The 25,284-nt window shown below is 37.6% G+C and overlaps 1 protein-coding gene across 3 annotated transcripts in view; it reads right to left on the reverse strand.

The window, feature by feature from the left end:
• Positions 1–721: 721 nt before the first annotated feature.
• LOC129451464 (inactive dipeptidyl peptidase 10) overlaps positions 722–25,284 on the reverse strand; it is a 70,842-nt gene continuing 46,279 nt past the window's right edge. For 2 of the 3 annotated variants that reach the window (XM_055214616.2, XM_055214617.2), the window contains exons 10-26: positions 23,801–23,898; positions 18,119–18,242; positions 16,550–16,588; positions 16,261–16,368; positions 15,999–16,090; positions 15,676–15,723; positions 13,591–13,712; positions 13,217–13,261; positions 12,987–13,085; positions 12,679–12,748; positions 8,669–8,863; positions 6,688–6,742; positions 6,465–6,564; positions 6,266–6,324; positions 6,116–6,188; positions 5,672–5,745; positions 722–1,632 (exon numbers count right to left, since the gene is read on the reverse strand). In XM_055214616.2, coding sequence (XP_055070591.1) covers positions 1,495–1,632; positions 5,672–5,745; positions 6,116–6,188; positions 6,266–6,324; positions 6,465–6,564; positions 6,688–6,742; positions 8,669–8,863; positions 12,679–12,748; positions 12,987–13,085; positions 13,217–13,261; positions 13,591–13,712; positions 15,676–15,723; positions 15,999–16,090; positions 16,261–16,368; positions 16,550–16,588; positions 18,119–18,242; positions 23,801–23,898 — 1,539 coding nt within the window. In that variant the 3' untranslated portion in view covers positions 722–1,494. The remainder of the gene's footprint in view (positions 1,633–5,671; positions 5,746–6,115; positions 6,189–6,265; positions 6,325–6,464; positions 6,565–6,687; positions 6,743–8,668; positions 8,864–12,678; positions 12,749–12,986; positions 13,086–13,216; positions 13,262–13,590; positions 13,713–15,675; positions 15,724–15,998; positions 16,091–16,260; positions 16,369–16,549; positions 16,589–18,118; positions 18,243–23,800; positions 23,899–25,284) is intronic. The other variant, XM_055214618.2, reaches the window with a different exon arrangement.

The raw sequence follows: 25,284 nt of genomic DNA on the forward strand, positions 1-25,284 counted from the left end.
GACTCGCTGTGATAAATGGAACCATGCATTTTGCTGTCTACCAAAAAATCTGTTTGTAACTTGGGTTCTGCAGCTGGACAATGATCCAAAACACACCAACAAGTCCACCTCTGAATGGCTAAAGAAAACAAAATGAAGACTTTGGAGTGGTATAGTCAAAAGTCCTGACCTCAATCGTATTAAGATGATGTGGGATGACCTTAAAAAGGCAGTTCATGCTCAAATCCTCCAATGTGGCTGAATTACATTCCTCCATAGCGCTGTAACAATCTCATTGCAAGTCATTTGCTTTATATTCACTATAACGCTTGATTGCAGTTGTTGCTGCTGAGGGTGGTCCAACCAGTTATAAGGTTTAGGAAGAAACACTTCTTCACACAGGGGCATGTAGTTTTGGACTTTGTTTTCCCTTCATAATAAAAACCTCTATTTTCAAAAAGTCATGTTCACTTGCGTTATCTTTGACTAATATTTAAAGTTGTTTGGTGATCTAAAACATTAAAATGTGACAAAAATGCAAAAACAAAAGAAATCTGGAGAGTGTCAACACTTTTTCAAACCACTGTATACTGTTTGTTGCTTGCAAAAAATGCAATCTACACATGGACAGCTACTTTTGAATAGTTGAAGCAAGTCTAAGTCTAAGTTTTTGTGAGTTAGGGTTAATACCCTACATTTTCATACATGACACACTTTTTAAACAGTCTCTTTTGAGCCCATGTTAGGTTTGACTACTTGTTTATTTATAGTCATAAATGTCAACTAGAAGACAATAACTATCAACCCAACTCCCACCACAACCCAACACCCCAACATCAAAACTAAACAGTAAGCTATACAAAAGCTTTCAGAGACAGAAAAATTAATTAAAACATCATGTGATTGGATCCGCCCTGTAATCTAAGCTAACATGAGATATGATCACACTCTTCAGTACAATATACACCAACATCCAAGAATCTACTGGACGTACATATCAGAGCATTATGCATGTGTGCTCTTGAGCTCTGCATGTCTTTAAGCAGATCCTTGGGGTTTTGCTGAGTGAAATAGCAGTTCTTCCCAGTGAGCGGTTGTCATGGAGACAGTGAGTCTTTCTTGTAGCGTAACTACATCTTAATGCCGTGCTCTTTCTAAAGGATACGGCATACAGATAGACGGAGAGTGAAGCAAAGAAAGAGGACATGCAATGGCTGGTTGGAGTCTGTGATGTGGATGAGCCAATCAGAGCAGCCCAGTCCACTTGAAGATCTTGGTGATTTCTGCTAAGTGAAATATTCCATTTGTGCCTTGCCATTTCAGTCCATTTCCAGCAATAAAAATCCAATAGGCAGGTACATAGAAATACACACACTCTCACATCTCTAACGCATACATCCATCATATAATGGATACATGCATATATACACACATTCACACACTCTCTCAGAGCAGTAGGTCTCACACATTTCTGGTGTGTGTGTGTGCGTGCGTGTGTGCGTCTGCATATGATCTTCATTCTTCTTCCTCCTCCTCTTCTTCACTGACTGGAAGCATTTCCTCCTGCAAACAGGATCTGAAGTAGCTGCTGAGTGTTCCTGCCATGTGCCGCCTGCTACTCTTGGACAGGAAGTGACCCTCATCTGGATAAATCTAAACAACAACAAACCATCAAGTTAAGCATTATTGTCATTCCGCTATAGACCTTTTGCGAATAGATACAGTTACGTCACTGCAAGCTGTGCGCGCAATGTGGTGGCAGAAAAACAGTGGAAACTAATTAAACTATCAAGATAAACCACTAGAAAATGTCTTCTTGTGTTGTTGGGTGTCAGAATAAGAATGGCAAAAAAGATGGCCTTCATTTTTATAGAATACTGTAGTCGAAGACACCATTTGAAGATAAATGTAGGCATTTATGGTTGCAATAGCCCTTAAACTGACAGACTGTAGTGGTGAAATCATCCAGAATTCTATTAATAATTAGAATAGACAATAATTAGAGAAGATGTCCGGTGTTCTTATAGTGTTTTCATCACATAATGTTTATAATTTATTTATAAATATTCAAGATTTGAATGGGTTATACTAAAACGCAATAATATCAAGTATTCTGTAATTCCATTTATTAAATATTTCATAACTTTTCAGTTTTCTATTATTTTCTATTTATATTTTACCATATATCTCAGCCTATGTGTTCTTCCTGTTTGTCTCTACTGTTTGTTCTTAAAAAAAAATATTGTTTTTATATACTTAATAAATATATAAATACAGCACACATACACACACACGATGTGAGGTGTTATTAATATATAAACAGGCCTATGCATATTAATTTGTAGTTTTAGAACAAACACGTAGGCTATAAATATAAGAAAAATCCTTACTCGCCTCTGAGCCATTGCTCCCTACCTAGTACCCTGGTCTGTCCTTTAATTGTAAATAAAGCCTTTTCTTTTATTATACCAACTGGTGTTGTCTTTACTCTGGGACAGAGGATTGAAGTGTGCTCTCGCCCCCTTTTCCTTTTTTTTTTTGTTACCTACCCTCCCAATTCCTAGACGTTAGGGGAATGTAATAATAGAAAGTATTTAATAAATGGTATTATATAGAATACATGATAGTATTGCTTTTACATGTACTTTAGTGATTCACTAAAAAAAAATTGTAAAAATAATTGATTTACCAATAAAGAACAATACATATACATTAAATACATGCACACATATCAGTAGCCATTTAAACTTTTAATTTATCTAAAAAAATAAACGTAACGTGATGAAAACACTATAAGAAGCATTACACTAAAGGGAAACATAGAGGGGAACCGATTTCAAAAGAACACAGGATAAATTAACAATCATAGTTTAACGCTAAAAAACATCACACCGCTACTGGAGAGCTGTCACTTTCTGTCACCAGTTCTTCTACAGAACGGAAAATACGATTAAAATCAAGGCAAAAGCATAGATAACTTTTGTGTATACACTGAAAAAAACAACTAGTAAAATTTACTTAAAAAAATCCTCGTAACAATTTGCACGAACTTTTTTTAAGTAAAATTTACTGCTTTTTTATACGTAAAACTTACCTACTAAAATCAAATAAAATTTACTTAAAATTGCATGATAAAACATATGTTAAATAATTAATTAAATGTTACTTAATTATTTTATTTAGAAGTTAGATTTATTTTAATCGTTTAGGTAAAGTCTTTTAGTTTTTTTTTTTAAATTGAAGCATTGCTGTCCTAATAATATTAAATAAATCGTATTTTCTGTTTGTTATTTTCTTTAACATATTAGGACATAGTTCTTTTAAGTGTTATAAATGGCATTATAACACACAATTCATGACTGACAACAAGTCAGTCATTGAATAAACTTGATTCGGAACAGAAACGCACACAAACTGTGTTTCTGACATGCATTATCAGCACTGTGGAAAGAATTACAATACACTGTTCTGAACAGGGTTCATGTAAAGAAACACTGATCACCTGAACGGTGACTTCACAAAATTATTATTTACAACAAAACATCATCAATAATATAAGATCTTAAACCTTTATGACATTTTGCTAACAAATATTTAAGTAGTTAAAGTTCTTATCAGTTCTTATTCTGTGATAAAGCTTAAAAAATAAAAATATTCAGGCGCAAAGAATTGTGGGTATTCCTTACAACATGTGCAAATAAATGTAAGTAAATTTTACTTAAATAATACAAGAAAATATCTAATAAGACTTACTATTCCCACACAGTTCATTTTTTACATTAATTAATTGTGTATTTATCATCATTTTACTTAGGAAAATCTAGTTCTCAATAAATGTTAATATTATTATGTAGAAATTATGAGAGTTAATCTAATAAATATTACTACACCAAAAAGTTCGTTTTTTCAGTGTACATAGGTTGAGCGGCAAAATTTTGGAAAGACTGAATTAACGTGCTTAAAGTCACCATTACCAGAGACATGCGTCTTTGTAGATGACAAGGGTTTTTTTTTTTCTAGGCGTTACATTAGTAATACGCTCGCTTATAATGTTGAGTCATAGCCGCAGCAAATTTAACTGCTTATGCTATCGTGCATTATGTTGTGCTATCTGTCGCTTTTCTGTGCTTTTCACTGTTTCTATTAATGTAAAGCTGCTTTGAAACAATTAACTATTGTGAAAAGCGCTATATAAATAAAACTGAATTGAATTGAATTGAACAAGAGATGCTTTTAAAAAATATGCACTTCAAAACCCATCTTTAAAAGTTGTTTAAAAGTGTTTTCAGAATCCCAAAACACAGCCAGATCATAATAAAACCTTCCTGGTATTGGTTAAAAACATTGTTGTGTAAATGCCCACTAAGGTTTAGCCAGTTAAATTAAACTGCATTAAAATGTGAATAAAGATACAACAATGTTAAGGAAAACTATGCTTACTACACACACATACCTGCCAACTTTTCAAAAAACCTTGGAGTGAGATTTTGTCAGGGGTGATCAAAATTAAGCTGTGCACACAGCCACACAAGTTGGTGGCGCAGATATCAGGGAATTGGAATTAATTTGATGTTGTACCCTACATTTTGGTGGTTTGTGGGGAGGCCCAAAGCCGTTGATAGGGGTGGCCTACTGGAGATGGACAATATTGGTTACATTCTGTCAGGCAGACATAGCTTAAGTTCCACCCCAAGAAAATTTTGGATTAAGTAGATGTGATTTCCTGCATTCTAGTGAATTTTTAGGTGGTCTGCTAAAGATGTGCAATACCTGAACTTATTCTGATTCATGTTTGGCATAATGACTTGTTGGGCCTTCTAGGCTTGAGCTGAACATTCAACCAAAAAACCATTGTTGTGCCTAAATGACGGCCTATGTACCAAAATAAAACCTTATTTATCGACCAGTGTTTAATATTTGATTATGTAGGTTGATGTTTTTTTTTTATTAGAATGGTAAGAGCTATGTCAGCTGAGTTTACATTCACCTAAATGTTCACAGACACATGCACAAACAAATAATTTCTTTAAAGATTTAAAATATATCCTCTTAAGACCTGGTGTGTCCACATATGTGGACATCACATTTTTTGTTGTTTGCACCGTAATACTTAATTCTGTGTAACTGGAACCTGTTGTACACAGATGTGGCTCAAATACCAGTAATATCACACGCGCAAACATTAGTAAATGTCATTGCATGAAATTCCTCTAATAAATTTTGCATCTGAAAGGGAAACTCCTAGAAATGCATATGCAATAAGGTCAGTCGCAAAAACAACTAGACCACACCTTTTTAGCTCTAATGATCCATTGCGCGTCTGTAGTAAATCCCGACAGTCATTACTTAACACCAAAATGAAGGTTTGCACTGGCGCAAGCTGAAGTCTCAGCTCAGATTCTCGTCATCAGACTTCTCTCGTCGTCTTTTACGGGGTATCTCTTCATCTGTTGCTAACCGCGGAGTGCAGCCAGCTACAGACGCCATCAGCGTGCTGTCGGGGAGTTTGAAAAGGAACAAACGAGTTTCGCCCAAAGATCTGATTTTTTGCGTGAGTAATTGAATGTGTGGTGTGAGTGCTTGTGACAGCAGGCAAAATCGTCTGTCACACGGCGAAAGCGTAAGAGTTGGCAGCTATGCACACAGCTAGTAGAAGGTAAAGACAGATTGTAATTGTAGGTGTTTTCAGTACCTGTAGAGTGTAGTTTGCTCCAACCTTCACAAGGTTCTTAATAAGCTCAGCCGTGTGCTGAAAGTGAATGTTTGCTGAAAGAAAAACAACAATTTGTTAAGAAATCATCCATACTCTATAATGTTGCTTTTCATCTCTAAAGCTTTGATAGCACTTTGCACATATCTGATATTTGAGACTGACTGGCCATGTTATGCAAGTAAAACAGTAAGAGTAGTAATGCAGCCCTCGAGTCATTTTCTCCATTAAGGCATCTAGTGTGTCCAAAACTGTAAACTGATTCAACACTCAATTAATACAGTAGATGCTACATTATAAAGAGTTAGTGAACAAACATTCTGCCACAACTGCGCACTTTCCAAAGTAGAGATCACAATAAGTTTGCTTCAAAGCTGTTCCCCAAACACACATGTAACTCCACACAAATACAATGATAGCACTTACCATCTGCAGTAGCATGCAGCAACATCAGCGTTTGATCTTTAAAGCCCTGTGGATTCTGCAGCACACTGGAAAACTACAAAACAACTGTGTGTCAAATCTCAAACACATGCCAGAGGAGTTTGAATTCCGAAACATCTGACCAGCACCTACCTGATATCTGCTGTCCTCCTGAAGAGGAGATCCCAGATAGCGCTCAGAGAATGTAGAAGCTAAGAGAGAGAGTGAGAGAGAGAGAGAGAGAGAGAGAGAGAAAGACTTAAAAAATTGATCTGTTTCACTCTTATATAGAATGCTGTTTCCATTAGAAGCATCAGTGTGGAGTCAGACATACAGCACTGATGGCACTTACCATACAAAGTCCAGTCTGTGACAGGTGACATTGCTGCCGCACAGTGAAACACATTCTCGGTAGATTTAATAAGCATAAGTGCAACGTTTCCCCCAAAATCCTGCAAAAAGCAAACAACAGCGGCAACAATGACAGCTACACCATTGGAATGTGATCTGAAGTTTTTTTATGAACCAAAGTCAAACTGTGTGAAGGATCAGACCATTTTTATACCGCATCTTACCCGACCAAACACACCTATCCTGGATCGGTCAATGTAGGGCAGATTCAGTAGGTACCTGAGACAAAGCAAGTCAAGTCAAATTTTATTTTTAAAGAACTTTTTACAATGTTTCATTATTTCAAAGCAGCTTTACATGAAAGAAAAGCACAGAAAATGGAATAATTATTCAATCTAAATTCTATAGTACAGAATAGAATATGTGGTTTTGTTTCAAATTCTAGTGTCCTCTTAAATACATTTTAATTTAATAAAGGAATATATACATTCCTTAAACTATGAGACACTTATCATTAATGGTAGGCATCATATTAAACATATAGTGGGAAATAGTGACACCTTAAGAACATAACCGAGTCGGCTCCTGTCTGAGAACAGGTTTTGACTTATGATGAGATTCTGGTGCTCCCATTTGGTGCATGCACATAAAAAGCACACTCCTCGATGCAACACTTGTACCCTTTATACATTTCTGGTCAGAAAACATGATGAGTAAGAGTCGCAGAAGTAGCACTTTGATGCATTTTGATAACAATCAGCATAGTTTTTCTTAACGCCAGTCTGCCATACGACTATACTGCCCTCCAAAGGCTAAGTGCAGTATCTACGCAAACACTGAAACTGAGAAAAATGGCTTTAAAGTTTTTTTACACCAGCCAGTCAAACATGTTACTGCAATTTTGGCACACAAAATTGGGACAAAATTGAACCAGGAGACTTTGTCACAAGACACAACCGATCTCACAAAGCCCATTTCAACCCCTAACTCAATTTTGACCAAATGCGTAGTTACTGCGCTTTCGCTTTGTAGGGCAGTATAGTATGTTGCTGTTTTGCGTGTTGTAATTTCTTTATTTATAGAAAGGTACATTTGTTATATGGTTTGCGTTTTGGATAATAAAAGCGAGTTTAGTACATGTGTAATAGTGTAATTATGTAAAGGGAGGTTTGGCAGCCGGTTTGTAGTTAACAGTGTATACATTATAGTACACATTTTACAAAGCAACGTTAGCTCAGTGTCGTTTTTTATACGCTTTAGCTATGAAATATGAACTGAGGTAATCTACTTGTTGTTTTTTGCCTATTATTATAAATAAACAACTCTAAAAGGACTTTGTTGTTATTGATTCTTTGCCGAGTTTACCAGAAGTTAAGTTTGTTCCACGAAAGCCGTTTGTTTATGTTGTTACTGCTGAAACCGTCTATACTGATTGGCTATATCACTCCTCTCCAGTAATAAGCTGGTGTGTGGTGGGAGTTCTGGCGCAATATGGCTGCAGTCGCATCATCCTGGTGGATGCTGCACATTGGTGGTGGTTGAGAAGAATCCCCCTTTCATATTTAAAGCGCTTTGCAGACAAGCGCTATATAAATGTAATGAAGAATTATTATTATTATTATTATGTGCATGCATGTCAGTGAACATGTACGGCCACGCTTGTCGAGTTCAAGGAGAGATTTCCCAGACAGCAGACGACTCCGGGCCCGATCCGCACCGGACCCGCGCCGAAGTCAGCAGCTCTGGCGCTGATCCGGTGCGGACCAGGCCCAGAGTCGTCCGCTGTCCGGGTTAATTAGATCCGATGTTGGTCAAATAGATATTACCTGAATAGTTCAAGTAAACCCGCGTTCATTCAAGGACTTGCATTTAATGCTTGGATGTAGAAAGAACCTAATGTAAGCATGGATGGAAGCATACAGTTGAAGTGGGGGAACCAAAAATTCACTTGTAAGAAAACCAGGCTTAGCCGGGAGGGTCAGTTGTCTTATGACATGCTACAACTGCACCCCATAACTTTTGGTTAAAGTGGAGGCTTATAATAGTGATATCTGATTTTATAAGCAGCAGTGTAGACATGCTGCTAATCTTCATTTGTGCTCCAATGTAAAAAGAAAAGCATATGAGGATTTAGTCAAGACTACAGTCAGAAAATAATGACAAGATTAACTTTCAAAGATGGAAATGTCTGACAATCTTTCTTACTCAACAGCAGCCAGATGATCCTGAAGTTCCACAACTCCCAGACGCTTGTGGACTTCCTGTAAAACCTTCTGACCCAGGAAGCCGCTCCCCCTGCCATCCAGACGAGCTACAATAACGCTGTCAGAGCTGACCAGCACCGAGTCCCAGTCAAGTAAATACTGCTCATTCACCTGCTGGCCACCAGGGGCGCTGTCACTGACCCACACATTCACAGTAAACATGGCTTCATGTGCATCATTACATGTTGATTATAAATATTCAACAGTTACTGCATTGATTTACATTTAAGAAAAAGCACTCTACACATACAGTGGGAGAGAGAAGGGTAAGCTGTGACACTTTTTACTTTGTTGTCTTCAAGGCACTGACACTAGCCTGGGGGCCAGAAGATCTTAGCCCCGCCCACAACATTGTGAGGACGGGAAGATCGGTCTGGGGTTTCTCTGTTGAAGAGCTACTATGCTAGACCCAAAGCTGGTCGAACCAATTAAATTGTTAGGGCGGGCTTTATATGATGATGTACAGATGATCAACAGTAACGTAATTAACCACGTCACCAAAGAATGCGTGTGTTGAATCTGTTTACAACGAAATGGCTGCCTCTGGAGAATTCAGATGTGTGGATTCTGTCATTGAGTCTGTTCTAAAAGATATCGACAGAGCATTGATTTTAAAAGAGGAACAGAGAAACGCCATCAAGGCATTTGTTGATCGGAAAGATGGATTCCAAGACCGGAATCGTGGCTGCTGAATAAGTGGAGGGCCATGCTAGGCTCCGATATTTTTCAAGCCAACGTAATGGATATCGTCGTGGATGAAGTTCAGAGGTGGGTAGTAACGAATTACATTTACTTCGTTACATTTACTTGAGTACATTTTTTGGGTAACTAGTACTTTTAGAGTAAATTTAAGGATGGGTACATTTTACTCTTACTCAAGTACATTTCTAATGAAAAAACTGTACGTTTACTTCGCTACATTCGGTGGCGTTACTACTAATTATACTAATTATAAAGTATAAAGTTTAAAGTATTATTAAGTATAAATTATGAAAAAGACTAAAACTAACACTAAAACTAATAAAAACTAAACTAAAACTAAGCATTTTCAAAAAATAAAAACTAAACTAAACTAGCAAACCCACTTAAAAAACTAATTAAAACTAAACTGAATTTGAAAACAAAAAGTCAAAACGAAATAAAAATAAAAACTAATGAAAAATGCAAAACTATAATAACCTTGATTGGAAGTAACGAGTAACTAAATACTTGAGTAGTTTTTTCATCTAATACTTTTTTACTCTTACTCAAGTAAATAATTAGATTGTTACTTTTACTTTTACTTGAGTACATTTTTGTATAAGTACTTGTACTTTTACTTGAGTACAGATTTTGGGTACTCTACCCACCTCTGATGAAGTTCACCTAACTTACAAATGGTAAGAGATAGTCTGACTGTATGACTTAGTAAATACTTAATGTTGTGATATAAATGAAATGTTGTAAACATAGTAGGTGTTGATGTACGTTCGCTAACTCAGACTTAGTATAATCACAATGTTTGTGTCATTGTAGCGAAATAACTAGCAGTTCAGTCAGGGTGCAAAAGACGCCATTTCAACATACGTCACACACTCCGTTGCTCTAAGTGGTTGTAGGTCTATCCAATTGAGTGCAGAGGCATTTTTAGGTTGAGACACGCCCCATAATCATAGCCCAATGGAGCAGTATCAGACTCAAATTCTGACTAGAATTGAGTATGACAACGTCAGGCTACACTGACACAACTTACCCCAAACTTTCAGGCAGAAAGAAATGCTTTTTGTACATTACATGGATCAAATTTAGCTTTCAACTTTCATATACTTCTTTTAATCACAAACAGCTGTACATGACGTGCTTCTTGTAAGTATATAGTCCACTGACAAAACATGATGTTAATATCGGCCTCTTAAGTACAATTCAGATGGGATTAGTTTTACATAGGGAGGTGGGGTAAAGCAATTTTTTATCAGAGCTTCTCAGTGATTTTAGTCCCGTCTGAATGCTCCATGTCAGTAATCATTACGGACAATGTCAGTAAAGATTATGGCAACTTTTACCTTTTGTAAAAAGGTCCGGAGAAATTACCTCAGGTAATACTAATCCAGTGCGAATAGACCAGCTGTAAATATACACGTAAATTGCGTCATTTCCTGTTAATTTGCAAGTTTCTTTTAAATATAAAAACGCTTAAAGCAGCATTTACTTGCGTTCTAGGCGGAAAAACAAGTCAGTGGCAAGTCAGTTCCTGAATAGCAAGACAAAAACTTAAAAAAAAGTCAAATTTACGTCTCAGAGGGACGGAACTGTTTCTGAAACTGACATTCTCCCCAAATTGAAATTAAACAGTGTTTCACGTTTTCCTCGTCTGTGTCATTATTTGCACATGTGATATCAGGAAGCAAGGTAATGGGCACGTAACGACAAGAGGTGACGCGCTGCGTAATCGAGTTACCCTCCCACTTCTCAATGTTTTACTGAGATTTCTAATCCTGTCCGAGTTGACCATTAATATTACAGACGTCCTGTGGTAAAATTACATTACACCATCTACCCCTGTAAAACGAATCCCATCCGAATAGGACGAATTTAAACCACTGTCAGAATATAAAACAAACCTCAAACCTACTAGCTTATATCGTGCCTATAAACCATTGAACAAGCATCCTGCAGTGCACCACAGAATACTTTAGCTTTTTAGAGAAGATATGAAGAGTTTGGTTCCAAAACGCAATAAATCCATTTTGACAAATTTCGGTAAAAACGTGTTTTCTATACCAAGAAAGTGACAAGATGAAAACCACTATTTTCTGTTACAAACTTTCACATAGCATCTTTAGGTTATAAAAACATAAACAATTCAAATCCATAACTTGATTTTCAAAGATTTATTATAAAAACTAATTCTTTTTTCCACAAAATGCAATAAATCCATGACAGTTTTTTATTTCAAAATGCTATAAATCTATTAAATCAATGTATAAATGTGCATTCATCTTTACCATTTTATATTTATTTAGTTGACTAGTGGTATACAATGATTAAAAAATAAACATTAATGGCATTAACCAAAACACTTACTTTGTTATATTAAGAACACAATGTTTTAGCATGAGATGCTTGATGCTGTCTGGAGAACAAGCAACCGAGTGCCTCTCGCGGAAATTATTAGCTGTTGATGGCTTACGTTTCTTTCCCGTCACAGAAAACCATCACAGGTTTGGCAATGCTATTAAAGTATTATTTTGTTTTGTTTGTTGATCTCGAAGTACAATGTAGATGAGGAAAACTAGGACTCTGTGTACTCAGCGCGCCGCCATGTTTGTTTACATTGCGTGAATGGTCCGCTGTAATATCAGAAATGGATTTATTGCATTCTGTAAAAAAGGAGGAGTGGCGTTTGTCGCATTTTGGGAAAAAAGGGAGAAAAGATGACAGAATATCACGGCGGGTATTGGATTTTGCGTAAAATTAATTATTTACTTTTAACTACTGACCTGATATAATACTGATTTTGGCAGTAACTCATTTTTTTTCAAAAATGGCGTTTATCGCGTTTTGAAACCAAACTCTTCATATTTAGTTTTTCAAACAATCCTTATTATGTGGGTCACAGCACTTGGTTCATGTATTCTGTGATGGTTTTGTTAGCCTTAACCTTAAACGAACATGGTCGTACGAGGCACATGATATGTCGACTTTGTGGTAAATTATTATGCGTTAATATTTTCTTTGGTAGAATTAAAAAAGTGAAACAACTTGTAATACTGATTGTGATTCTTGTCTTAGGATGTTTAAAGAATATATGTTGTTCGTGCTGCTATTTAGCCCATTTTGAATGTATCTACTAAGATACATTAACATTTTCTGTGACATTTACAGTATATTCTACCCTTAATCTGACAGAGTCAAATAGTGTTGTTAACTGTCTGATCCACACACACAAGAGTGCAGGTGAGGTCTGCTTACATCATCAGAAGAAGTGCGTAATTACGAGACTCAGAGAAGTCGAGTGGATACGTTATCTTCAGCGGTAACTCTGTAACAACAGTAGATGGTTTAATGTGAAAAACATTTGATGTATTTATGATCTATTTAAAACCTTCAAAGCACATTTTACATTAAGCATTACACCAAATATTTGTGTACAGGAGATCCAGTACATGTGTAGTCAAACAAATACAAGTTATTATTTGCAGAAGGGACACACACACACACACACACACGCATGGCTGGAGACTCAGTTGGGTGTATAAAATAGATGGGAGGTACTTTACCAAAGTGTTCAGTCTGGATACTTTCATACTGTGTCCTCTGGATTCTTTTGTATCCGAGAGCAGCTTTAAGCACCGAGTTTTTCTCCAGGATGTAATAATCTGATGAGAGATTAATAGCATAAGACTTGTTAAAGCATAAAACTATTCCTGAAAGCTCCTAGAATGCTCTGAAAACTCCTGAATTAGAACATAGATGATGACGAAAGGAGGATGGAAACATCAGAACTCACTGGCATTGTTCAAAGTGTATATGATCACAGCTGGGGCTCCTGGACCTGCAGATAAAACAAATCAACAGGCAAAAATCAAGATTGGGTCTGTGTCATCACTATGATGTCCTGATGCTGTCTGTAATTCTATGACCGTATGAGTGATATGCTCGTTTTATTGCTGATTTTAAAAACTCAGAGACATTACTGTAGATAGTACAGTGGTTTTAGCTGGCATCTCATTTATCTCCATGAAATAATGTTCATTCATATTTACTGCATTTACGCTTAACATGTGGGCTTTGCCTGACTTAATGACCTGACAGCGTCGTCAGATGTATCATAGTGTATGTAAGGCCAGGGTAGCTGTGAATGATGAAATCCATCCTTCATACCTTTGCAGTGGAGTATGACGTGCTGATTACTGGAGCTGAAGACTGCACTAAAGAACGTGCAATTTTCTTTATTCAATTCACAGGTCAAACATCTTCGTGGAAACAACCCCACTGTTGACACACTGTAAACACAAAATAACCAATTGAAGGGCTGATGGAACATGATCTTTACTTACAGTTTTTTTTCGATTGCTAAACGACAGTGAGCACAACTGGAGCTACACGTGCAAAACTCTAACTACAGTCTGCACTACCAAAAGTCACCTGAGCACAACTCTTAACACATGACTCAAAGCAGCTCAGTGCAGCCAAACACAATACACAACCCTCACTGAGATTACACACACTGTCACTCACAACACACTGAGAGGAAAAACACTAACATCAAACACCAATACACAAAATACTAACTTTTATCTTTACAGTTTGAACAATTTCATTTTCAATTTCATACAAAGTAATATTTTCTTCAAATAATGATTTATTGATTGATTGATTTATCACATGATTTATTAAATTTTTTAGAACATCATAATTCTTTAAGGTAAATGAAAATTAGCAGTTTGCTTCAGTAGTCTGGAGTAATTTACATAATTACAGTAATGAGGAAAAAATGGTAGAAACTAAAAGTACATACTGTAATTCAAACAAATAATTGAGGGCCTAATCCTGCCTTTCTCTAGCATCAGGCCACTACCTGCCACCCTTCTCCCTCCACGAACCCGTCTTCCTTGTTCCATTTCCAAAATTAGTCTTTCTGAGCTTTACCTATATCCATTTATCTATTTATCTATTTATTTATCTATTTATCTATGTATCTATTTATTTATCTATTTGTCTATTTATTACACAGATTTATTACATAATATTTATATTATATATAATTATATTAATATGAAATTGCAATCAGCAGTGTTTGAAAGGCACAATGCTGAAATTAATTCACAGTTTTGACAGCAGTGTGTTAGCATTTGAACAAAGTGCTGTAAATCCACAGTGTTGTGCAGGTTGTGGTTAAAGTCATGGGATAAGTGTGTAAAGTTTTGAAAACTGTGTTCAAGCAATGAAAAATGAACTAGAGTTTGGTCCACATGAACTGCTGCTGTGCAGACTGTAGTTAGAGTTTCGCACATGTAGCTCCATTTGTGCCCACTGTCGTTTAGCAATCAAAAAAAACTGTAATATCCTAATGATTTTGGCTTTAAAAAAATCTGTCATTTTAATCTACAATGTATTACTACAATTTAGTGATGCGCAGATCGTTGATATATCCATGGGTGCTGCAGATAATCCGTGGGTCAGGTAATAAATACATTTTGATTAATTGCGGGTAGGTAGGGGGTAGATGAGATAAATCATCAGTGATATCAGTGTATTTTGCACAAAGCTGTTCTTCCCTATACGGAAGGTACGCAAGTTGAGTAGGGCCCCGAACAATTAGGGGGCCCCTTCTTCTAAATTTCATCTGCCGCTGAACAGATCGATTGGTGTTTGACATGACTTTAGTGCGATAGTCATTCAAAAGCATAACAAGCAGTCTGATCTCATGAAGTTGCAGTGACAGAAACACTGACATTCCAGTTAACGCTTGAAGAGAGTAAAGCTTGTGTTTATGCTATTAAGAAAATGTAGCATATCTTGTTCAATAAATAAATGTTCATTTACCACTCTGGGGTCTGAGGGACATTGGTAGAGGTTTTGACATGCTTATACATTTGGGCTTTTTTCAGTTGCTTTAAACATATTAATAGCTAATATCACATAACACTGTATTCAGCACAAACTGTGCTACAATAATATGTGTGTAACATGTATGTACCTGTTTCTATTTTTAAGAAAATTATGTTTTTGCATGGTTAGTAAAATAAATATTTTGCTGAAATAAAGCGCATACTAAACATTGTTTCACAAACAAAATGTATTGGATCTTGTAGAGTTGGGAATTTGCTACAAAAAGACCATTTTACCCACTCATTCACATGAAACAATATATTGACTTAAACAATATAAGACACTTTTTGTTGTGTAAAGGCAATATGCAAGGAAGGGTGAATGGTCAATCAATCACAATCTCCTCAATCTCACCTGAAGAGATGTCTGTGTCGGGGTGAACCCTCAGTACTTAGGAAATATCTGAATGTACACAATAAATGTATTCATTATTGACAGTTTTAAACAAACTGTTTCAAGTCTTTCCAAAACATTGTGCATAATTCTATCAGTTACTCCTGCATTTACACATGCACTGTCTTGGGCAGAATGGATACAATCAAATTTATATAGACAAGCACTTTGATAAGAAGTTTGTATGTCTTCAGACAGCAGCATACAGACACTTAGAACATTACATATTGTGAATATACAAATGAATTTAGTTGATGACAAAGGAGGAATTTGCATTCACTTACATGGTGTGCACATTCTCATCATAAGCCAAAATCTGTGTCACTTCCCAGTTACCCGATGTCAGATGTCGCACTTCATTCTGATCCGCCCGCACCTAAACAACCACACAACACAATAAGACGCTGGTTCATGTCTACATGAAGAATATGTTATAAATTATCATACAATGCTCTCAGCTTCCCAGACCAAATAATACATCTCCAAAAATTTGAAGCTATGCATTCATACAAATCGATCATCCCTTAACAAAAATACTGTATGTACCTGAGAGGTGAACATTGCTATGTGTTGAAAGTCTCCACGGCCTCCCTGTTTCACCGGAACAGTCAGGAAAAATCTGCTGCTGTCCCATGAGAAGAAAGGTTCCTGATTCTGCAGCAGAGAATGAGTTCATGGAAAATGAGACCCATCTATAGCCAGAAGACATGTATGTTTTACAAAGACTCCACACCTCTCCTGGCTAAAGTTAACTTTTTATTAAACAATTTGTTTAAAACAAAACCTACAAACAAATCTACTGTACAGCTTCAAAACATATCTGATGAAGACTCACCTGATTGGAGAGCCAAAGGTCTGATGTCTCCTCATGTCTCTGAAATACCACCATCATCATCATCATCATCATTATCTGGCTACAACACCACTGTAATCTTGTTGCAATACTCAATACAATATTGATACAACAGATGTGTGTGTGTGTGTGTGTGTTCATGTGTGTATACATGCATGCGTGCGTGCGTGCACGTGTGTGTGTGTGTGTGTGTGTGTGTGTGTGTGTGTGTGTGTGTGTGTGTGTGTGTGTGTGTGTGTGTGTGTGTGTGTGTGTGTGTGTGTGTGTGTGTGTGTGTGTGCGTGTGTACCTGGTAATTATCACGTTGTGGGGACCAATTGTCCCCACATAGGTAGGAATACCAGTATTTTTGTGACCTTGTGGGGACATTTTGATGTCCTGATGAGAAAACAAGCTTATAAATCAAACAGAATGATGTTTCTTGAAAATGTGAAGTATCAGAAAGTTTTCTGTGATGGTTGGGGTTAGGGACTGGGGTAGGTAAGGGGAATAGAATATACAGTTTGTATGGTATAGAATGCTAGCCTGGGTGCCAGCCCATCTTAGCCCCGCCCACAAGATTTTGTAAACGGGAAGATGGGTCTGGGGTTTCTCCGTTGAGGAGCTGCTATGCTAGGACTAGAGCTGGGCGAACCAATCAAATTGTCAGGGCGGGCTTTATACGATGATGGACAGATAATCAACAGTAACGTAATGAACCACGTCACCAAAGAGCGCGTGTGTTGAATGGCTGCCGCTGTAGAGTTCAGATGTGTGGATTCTGACATTGAGTCTGTACTAAAAGATATCGACAGAGCATTGATTTTAAAAGAGGAACAGAGAAACGCGAGCAGGGCATTTGTTGATGTCCTAATTAGCAAAAGTTGGTCGCAACTGAAATGGCTAACGTTATCACGGCGATGCAACTCAGCGTGCACGACGAGATGGATATAATTAGCGGTCGTTGCCAGCTTCTTTTCGGAAGCCCGGAATCGTGGTTGAGTGGAGGGACATGCTAGGCTCCAATATTTTCAAGCAAACGTAATGGCTATCGCCGTGGATGAAGTTCACCTAACGTACAAATGGTAAGAGATAGTCTTACTCTATGACTTAGTAAATACTTCATGTTGTGATATAAACGAAATGTTGTAAACATAATAGGTGTTGATGTACATTCGCTAACTCGGTATAATCACAATGTTAGTGTCATTGTAGCGAATAACTACCAGTTCGGTCAGGCTGCAAAGACGTAATTTCAACATACGTTACACACTCGGTTGCTCTGATTGGTCGTAGGTCTATCCAATTGAGTGCAGAGGCATTTTTCAGTTGAGACACGCCTCATAATTATAGCTCAATGGAGCGGTATCAGACTCAAATTCTGACTAGAATTGAGTATGGCAACGTCAGGCTAATAGAATGCATTACGTCTATGGAATGTCCCCACAAAACATGGAAACCAGAATGTGTGTGTGTGTGTGTGTGTGTGTGTGTGTGTGTGTGTGTGTGTGTGTGTGTGTGTGTGCGTGTGCGTGTGCGTGTGCGTGTGCGTGTGTGTGTGTGTGTGTGTACCTTGATGCATGCTCCTGTGGTAGAGTCACATACGGTCAGAAAAGAGACGTTCTGTGCCCGGTTTAACCAACGCACAGCTGTCTTGGTCTTACTAATCCACTTCACCATCACTACATAGTGCTCCCTACAAAGAGAGATATAGAGAAAGAAAAAATGTGAGAGAGAACTACATAATGAGAGAGACGCACAAAGACAAAGAGGGAGACAGAGAAAGATCCAAAAAAAAAATTTATAATATAAAATTTTAGCATTATATGGCAGTGAAGTGTGAGGTCCTCTCCTAAACCATGAATTTAAGAAATGTAAGAAAGTCAATAAATGTCCATTAAAACCATGAATTGAACACTGAAAAGCCCACTGATTCAAATGGTCCTAAAACTGCAAAAAACAAACTAACATGACCAACCACAGCAAAGCATCAAGACACTGACACACTCATCCAAATAAATTAAACCCAACCAAACTATAATGGTACATAAAGAAAATTACCTGACTTATTGGACTGAAACAACAGGAAAATACAGTAAACTTAAAGGAACACGTCCAGATTTTGATAAGTTAGATAAGTCCATACATACCTTTCTCATCCCCGTGCGCGCCGCAACCCAGTCCGACGCAGACTCCGCCAGCTAAGACTGGAAGTAAATAGCCTCAGCCAGCACACTGCTCCCAATAAGCGACAAAATAGAAAAATTTTGCACAACTCTGACCGAACTCTCTACTCTTCACCAGGGGCTTCTCGGGTGCTGCGACCAAATCACTCCACCCAAGTAGCAGTGCTTCGCCTTCTGAGAATATCGTTCCCAGTACGTATACTGTTAAAAGATGGCTGTGTCTCATTAGGGCCCGAGCACCGAGGAGCAGGCCAGAATGGCCTGCACCGTGGGGGCAAAGCCCTATTGTTTTTGCTCAGTTTCTTCTGCTTTTTCTTCTCCGAAATGAATCCCATGTTTGAGGGCCTAAACATGCTCGAAAACTCATGAAACTTTGCACACACGTCAGAAGTGACGAAAATTTACATGTAGTATAGGCGTCAGAAGTGGGCATGTAGAAATGGCTCGATAGCGCCACCTGCAAAATTTCAAATGAACAACCCTCCCGCTACGAAAAACTTACAGATACGAAATTTGGTAGGGTCATCTATCACCTCAAGATCTACAAAAAAAGTCCCTTGGAACCAGGCTCTAAAACCCACAGGAAGTCGGACATTTTGAATTTTCGCTGTGATTTCTGTGCAAATGATGTTCTAACTCAGGCATACAATGTTCAATCTGCCCCATGCTTCACACTTTTGATAAGGGTCTTGGCCTCAACACATTTCCATGCCAAAATTCAGCTTCAGTCATAGCGCCACCTAGATGCAGCAGGAAATGCCATGTTTTACGCTATGATTTACTGCTCTAAGAGATTTAATCAAATCATCATCATATCTGGTCAGATTGATCGTAAGCCCTTTGCGATGATAAATTGCAAAGATCTTGACTTTTCGTTGAAGGGCGTGTCCGTGGCGGCCTGGCAAAGTGTGATGTTTAGCAATGAAACATGAAGTTGTTGTAATTCAGGCATACAATTTCAGATCTGTCCCCGACTTCACACATTTGATAGGGGTCCTGGCCTGAACACATCAACATGCCATTATTCAGTAACAGTCATAGCACCACCTAGAGGCATCAGGAAATACCACGTTTTACACTGTGACTTACTGCTCTTAGAGATTTAACCATATCAACATCATATTTCATCAGTCTAATCTCAAGACCTTGTGTAATGATAAATACCAACGACCTTCACTTTTTGTTAAAGGGCTTGTCCGTGGTGGCCTAGCAAAGTATCGACAAATGAATGGCAATTTTGACAGCCTAAACAAGCTCAAAAACATGAAACGTTGCATACGTGTAAAATGTGATGATTTTTTTTTAAATAGGCTTTAGAAGTGGAGGTGTAAAAATGGCTCTATAGCGCCACCTACAAAAACTTAAGAAAGCAGCCCCACCCAATGCCTCAATGCCCCTCCCAGCTAAGGTAAACGTACAAATATGAAATGTGATAGGATAATGTATCATCCCTAGACTACAAAAAAGTCTCTTGAAGCCAAGCTCCAAACCCCACAGAAGTCAGCCATTTTTAATTTCCTCTGTAGTCTTCATACTTTAACAAACTCCTCTTACAGATTTCATTAGATTAAAACCATATTTGGTCTGTGTCATCTAAAGGCTTTTGCGATGCTAAATTGCGGAGATCTTCACTTTCGTTGGAGGGTGTTTCCATGGCGGCCTACCAAATTTCTGCTTTTCGCCATAAAACAGGAAGTTGTTCTAACTCAGGCTTACAATGTCTAATCTGATCCACACTTCACATGATTGATAAGTGCCCTGGCCTGAACACATCAACATGGAATTATTCACATACAGTCATAGCGCCACCTGCTGGCAGCAGGAAATGTCAGGTTTTACACTGTGATTTACTGCTCATAGAAATTTTATTAGATTATCATCTTGTTCGGTCAGACAGATCTTAAAGGGATAGTTCGGCCAAAAACGATATTAAACCCATGATTTACTCACCCCCAAGCTGTCCGAGTTGCATATGTCCATCGTTTTTCAGACAAACACATTTTCGGATATTTTAGAAAATATTTTAGATATTTCTGTTCATTAAATGTAATGTTGCGGGGTCCAGGAATAGTCCACGACCTTCAAGTCCAAAAAAGTACGTCCATCCTTCACAAATTAAATCCAAACGGCTCCAGGATGATAAACAAAGGTCTTCTGTGGGTAATCCGTGTGGTGTTGTTGTAGAAATATCCATATTTAAAATGTTATTAACTTTATAAACTAGCTTCCGGTAGCGCCGCCATCTTAGACTCAGGAGAGAGGATTAGCGTAGTGTACGCACTTTTCTTAGTGACGTATGACAAATTCGGAGGGCGGGGGCACCGAGCAGCAGCAGAGAAACTCTGTACGCTGCGTAAGCTCTCATCCTGAATGCGCATCACTCCAAAATGGCGGCGCTACCGGAAGCTAGTTTATAAAGTTAATAACATTTTAAATATGGATATTTCTACAACAACACCTCACGGATTACCCACAGAAGACCTTTGTTTATCATCCTGGAGCCGTGTGGATTTAATTTGTGAAGGATGGACGCACTTTTTTGGACTTGAAGGTCGTGGACTATTCCTGGACCCCGCAACATTACATTTAATGAACAGAAATATCTAAAATATTTTCTAAAATATCCGAAAATGTGTTTGTCTGAAAAACGATGGACATATGTAACTCGGACAGCTTGGGGGTGAGTAAATCATGGGTTTAATATCGTTTTTGGCCGAACTATCCCTTTAAGGATTTTGCGATGATAAATTGTAAAGATCTTTACTTTTCGTTGAAAGGTGTGTCCGTGGCGGCCTGGCAAAGTTTGATGTTTCACCATAAAACTGGAAGCTGTTGTAATTCAGGCATACAATGTCCGACCTGCCCAATACTTCACATGGTTAATAAGGGGCCCGGCCTGAAACCATCAACATAGCAAAATACAGATACAGTCATAGCGCCACCTAGATGCAGCAGGAAATACTGATTCACTGCTCTAAGAGATTTAACAATATCAACAGCATATTTGGTCAGTCTAATTAAAATATCAACATATATTTGCACACTAAATCCGCACATATCCCCACTGTTTACATTTTTTCCTAAGGCCATTGGGTGGCGGTGCTCATACGTGCGAGGGCCCTTCCATCGCTGCTTGCAGCTTTAATATGACCTTGTTATTTGTACACGGTGTGACTATACAAATCACAACACATAAATAGGAAAATGTTTGCGTTATTTTGTCACTTATTGGGAGCAGCACGCCAGCCGAACCCACCCACCTCCAGTCCTTGTGCTAAGCTAAGCCAGCAGTGGTTGCATCAAACAGAGCCACAGCACGCACCGAGATGAGAAAGGCATGTATGGACTAGTGGAGAAAGTGTGTGCAAGGCTGTCTCACTGGAAATGATTGCTACCCCAGCTGCCCGGGGGGGTCTTAATCTGCTTTAACCTGGTAGCCTAATCTCTCTGGCACAAAATTATGATTTTAGAGCCTCCTAAAGATCTGGTGAGGAAAATCCAACAGCAGCTAAAGGCACCTGTACTGTACCTGCCTACTCAGAAAGAAGAACAAGGACTTGTAGACATTAATTCCAGAATTAAAGCCTTCAGACTCCAGACTGCTTGGAGACTTTTATACAGGGAGGATGTATCCTGGGCTGAAGTAGCCTGTGCTCTTCTGAGGAGAGCTGGTTACATGGCTTTAGACTGTCACCTGTTTCTCATGCATACTAACAAGATGAATCTGACTGGAATAATGCCTTTCTACAGGACATTGTTAAGAGCATGGTCACCTTTCAAGATTTTTAAAGATTTTATTAGCGCACAGAGACTTTGGTTAAGGGAAGAACCACTGCTTTTTAACTCCACCATGGACCTAGATATCATTAAGTCTGAATCACTCATCAAAGCCTTGTGGTCTGCTAAGATCACTAAAGTTGGACATTTAATCACTGAAGAAGAATGGGTATCTGCGGAAACCTTGGCCTGTAAACTGGGAATAAGCTCAGATCGAGTGGCAGAGAAACTGTTAACCCAAATACGCGAGTCCTTACCATTGGATTTTAGACTTTCTTTGGAAACACCTGATGTAAACAGTCCTCCTTTCCCAGAAATGACTCTCTATTTTGACACTGGAGAATGGCGGGAAATTGAGGGTAAATCATTCTCCTTCAGAACCCCTGAACTGAGCTGTTGTGGTGATGTGGGAAAGAAGGCTCTTTATGTGCTGTGTGTTAAGGTGACACATTTTCACACTCTTGGAAACGTGAAGGAGTCTAAGTGGCAATAGATTCTTGGAACGGGCGCCTCCCCTAAAGGCTGCTGGAGGACCTTGTACAAACCCCCTATTGAGAAAAGGTCTGGAGACCTTCAGTGGAGGATTGTGCATGGTATTATAGCTACAAACAGACACAGAGCACACCTCAATCCACTAGCAGGGGAAGAGTGTTCTTTTTGTGGGCTACAAGAAACAATTTTTCATTTGTTTCTTAATTGTTTGAGACTCCAACCACTGTTTTATCTATTAGAAGAGTATTTTTAGAAGTTTTTAGACCTATATGTCAATGCAAACATTATTGTCTCAAGTACAAAAGGAGCAGTATGCTAGTTCACGTTTAATAAAAATTTTTGTTTGGCCAGGCAAAAATGGCAATTTGGGTGTCTTGGAAAAGAAAATTACTTTGCGCAGGATCAACTGATGTTATTCAGATTTTTAGGGGATTTTCTCGTATCAACATAGAGTACGCCTATTACAGGCTTGTTGATGACTTGGAAACTTTCAATCTCAAATGGTGTGTAAATCAATGTGTTTGTGAAATTGACTCTGATGACTGTTTACAAATTAATGTTTAAAGTGATGCATGTTTTTAAACCTTTTTATTAAGAGGTGTCCATATTTATTAATTTTTTTGTTTTCCTTTTTTGTTTTGTTTATTCTATACTTACCTTTATCTTAATTTTGATGTTTTTCTAATACTGTTTATAAATAAAGAGATTATAAATTTAAGTAAATTTAAGTGTATTCTCTCTCTCTCTCTCTCTCTCTCTCTCTCTCTCTCTCTCTCTCTCTCTCTCTCTCTCTCAGTACCGCAGTTTGAGCTCATCGGGTGGAGTCAGTTCAAGAGTGTGTGTTGGTCCATAGAGATTGACTACAAACAGTTTCACCATGGGATTGAGCTGTCCAGCCTGCAAACACAACATGAACAAAAATTACATCTTCATACAGTATGTGCAACATAAACAATCACAGAATAAAATAGTTTTGCCTAAAGCACAGAACGTTTTATACATACAGTGAAAACATTTTTGAAGAGTGTGGTTCAAAACCAGAAACTAAAAACATGTTTATTGTTATGTTATTATGTTTTTATTGTGTTTTATTGTGCTACTTAGCTGCATTTTGTTTAGTTATGAAGGCTTAAATCAAAACAAACCAATTGCAGTTTGATTGATAAGTGGAAAGCACAATCAAAAAACAACACTTGGACAATTGTCCCCACAAATATAGGAATACCAGTATTTTTGTGACCTTGTGGGGACATTTTGAGGTCCCCATGAGGACACAAGCTTATAAATCAGAATGATGTTTCTTGAAAATGTGAAGTAGCAGAAAGTGATGGCTTGGGTTAGGGGAAGGGAAAAGAATATACAGTTTGTACGGTACACTGAAAAAAAAAATCCTTTCAATTTACGTAATTTTGATGTGTACATCGGTCCCACATGATCCGATTGTTTAAAACCAAAATAATTTTCTCAAATTAATTTTTATGTGTCAGACCAAAACATTTTAATTACTTTAAGTAGTCTAATAGAAATAAGTTGACTCAAAGTGCTATTTCTCTTTACTATAACACATTTATTTAGTAATGTTTAAGTAATTTTATTATGTAAGGGGACTAGATTTTCATCTCTAATTCCAACATGCTTTTTTAATGCTTATATTATGGGATTATGTAACTCTAAAACAATTTCATTATGTCTCTGGCACCAGAATAATCATCCATAATTATCCAAATGTTATTTATTTTTTTAAAAATACAAAATACATTTGCATTGGCATAAAAAGCAAAGAGTTTTGTACAAATGTTTAGTGATATTGAGGCAAACCACTGCTTTCAAGATCATCAATTCATTTAAATCACTACACATTAATTCAATAACAGTCAATAACTATTACAACAATCAGCACATGCAGTACATACATAAAGGGGCAATTTCCCAAACAGGTTGTAGATTAAGCCATGACTAGGCCCTAGTTATATTAGGATATTTTTACAAAAATAAAGTTTACAAACAAACCTACCTTACAAAAACAACACTGGAGTACATCTTTAGACAAAACAATGGCACTGATATATGTCAAGATATGTCAGTGCAATATGTTTTCAAAGTAAGGCATTGCAAAAGTCTGGGACTAGAAAAAGCCCCATCTGTGAAACTGACCCAAAAGGTTTAAAATAGTTACTATCACAGTAGATTTAGAAGTGCTAAAGCACAAACACTGCATTCCAAAGAGACATGCAAAACAGTAAGTACTATTATTTATAAAATGGATTTACAAACTGGAAAATA

Source organism: Misgurnus anguillicaudatus, chromosome 17 (assembly GCF_027580225.2).
Source record: "Misgurnus anguillicaudatus chromosome 17, ASM2758022v2, whole genome shotgun sequence".
In the NCBI taxonomy this organism is placed as follows: Eukaryota; Metazoa; Chordata; class Actinopteri; order Cypriniformes; family Cobitidae; genus Misgurnus; species Misgurnus anguillicaudatus.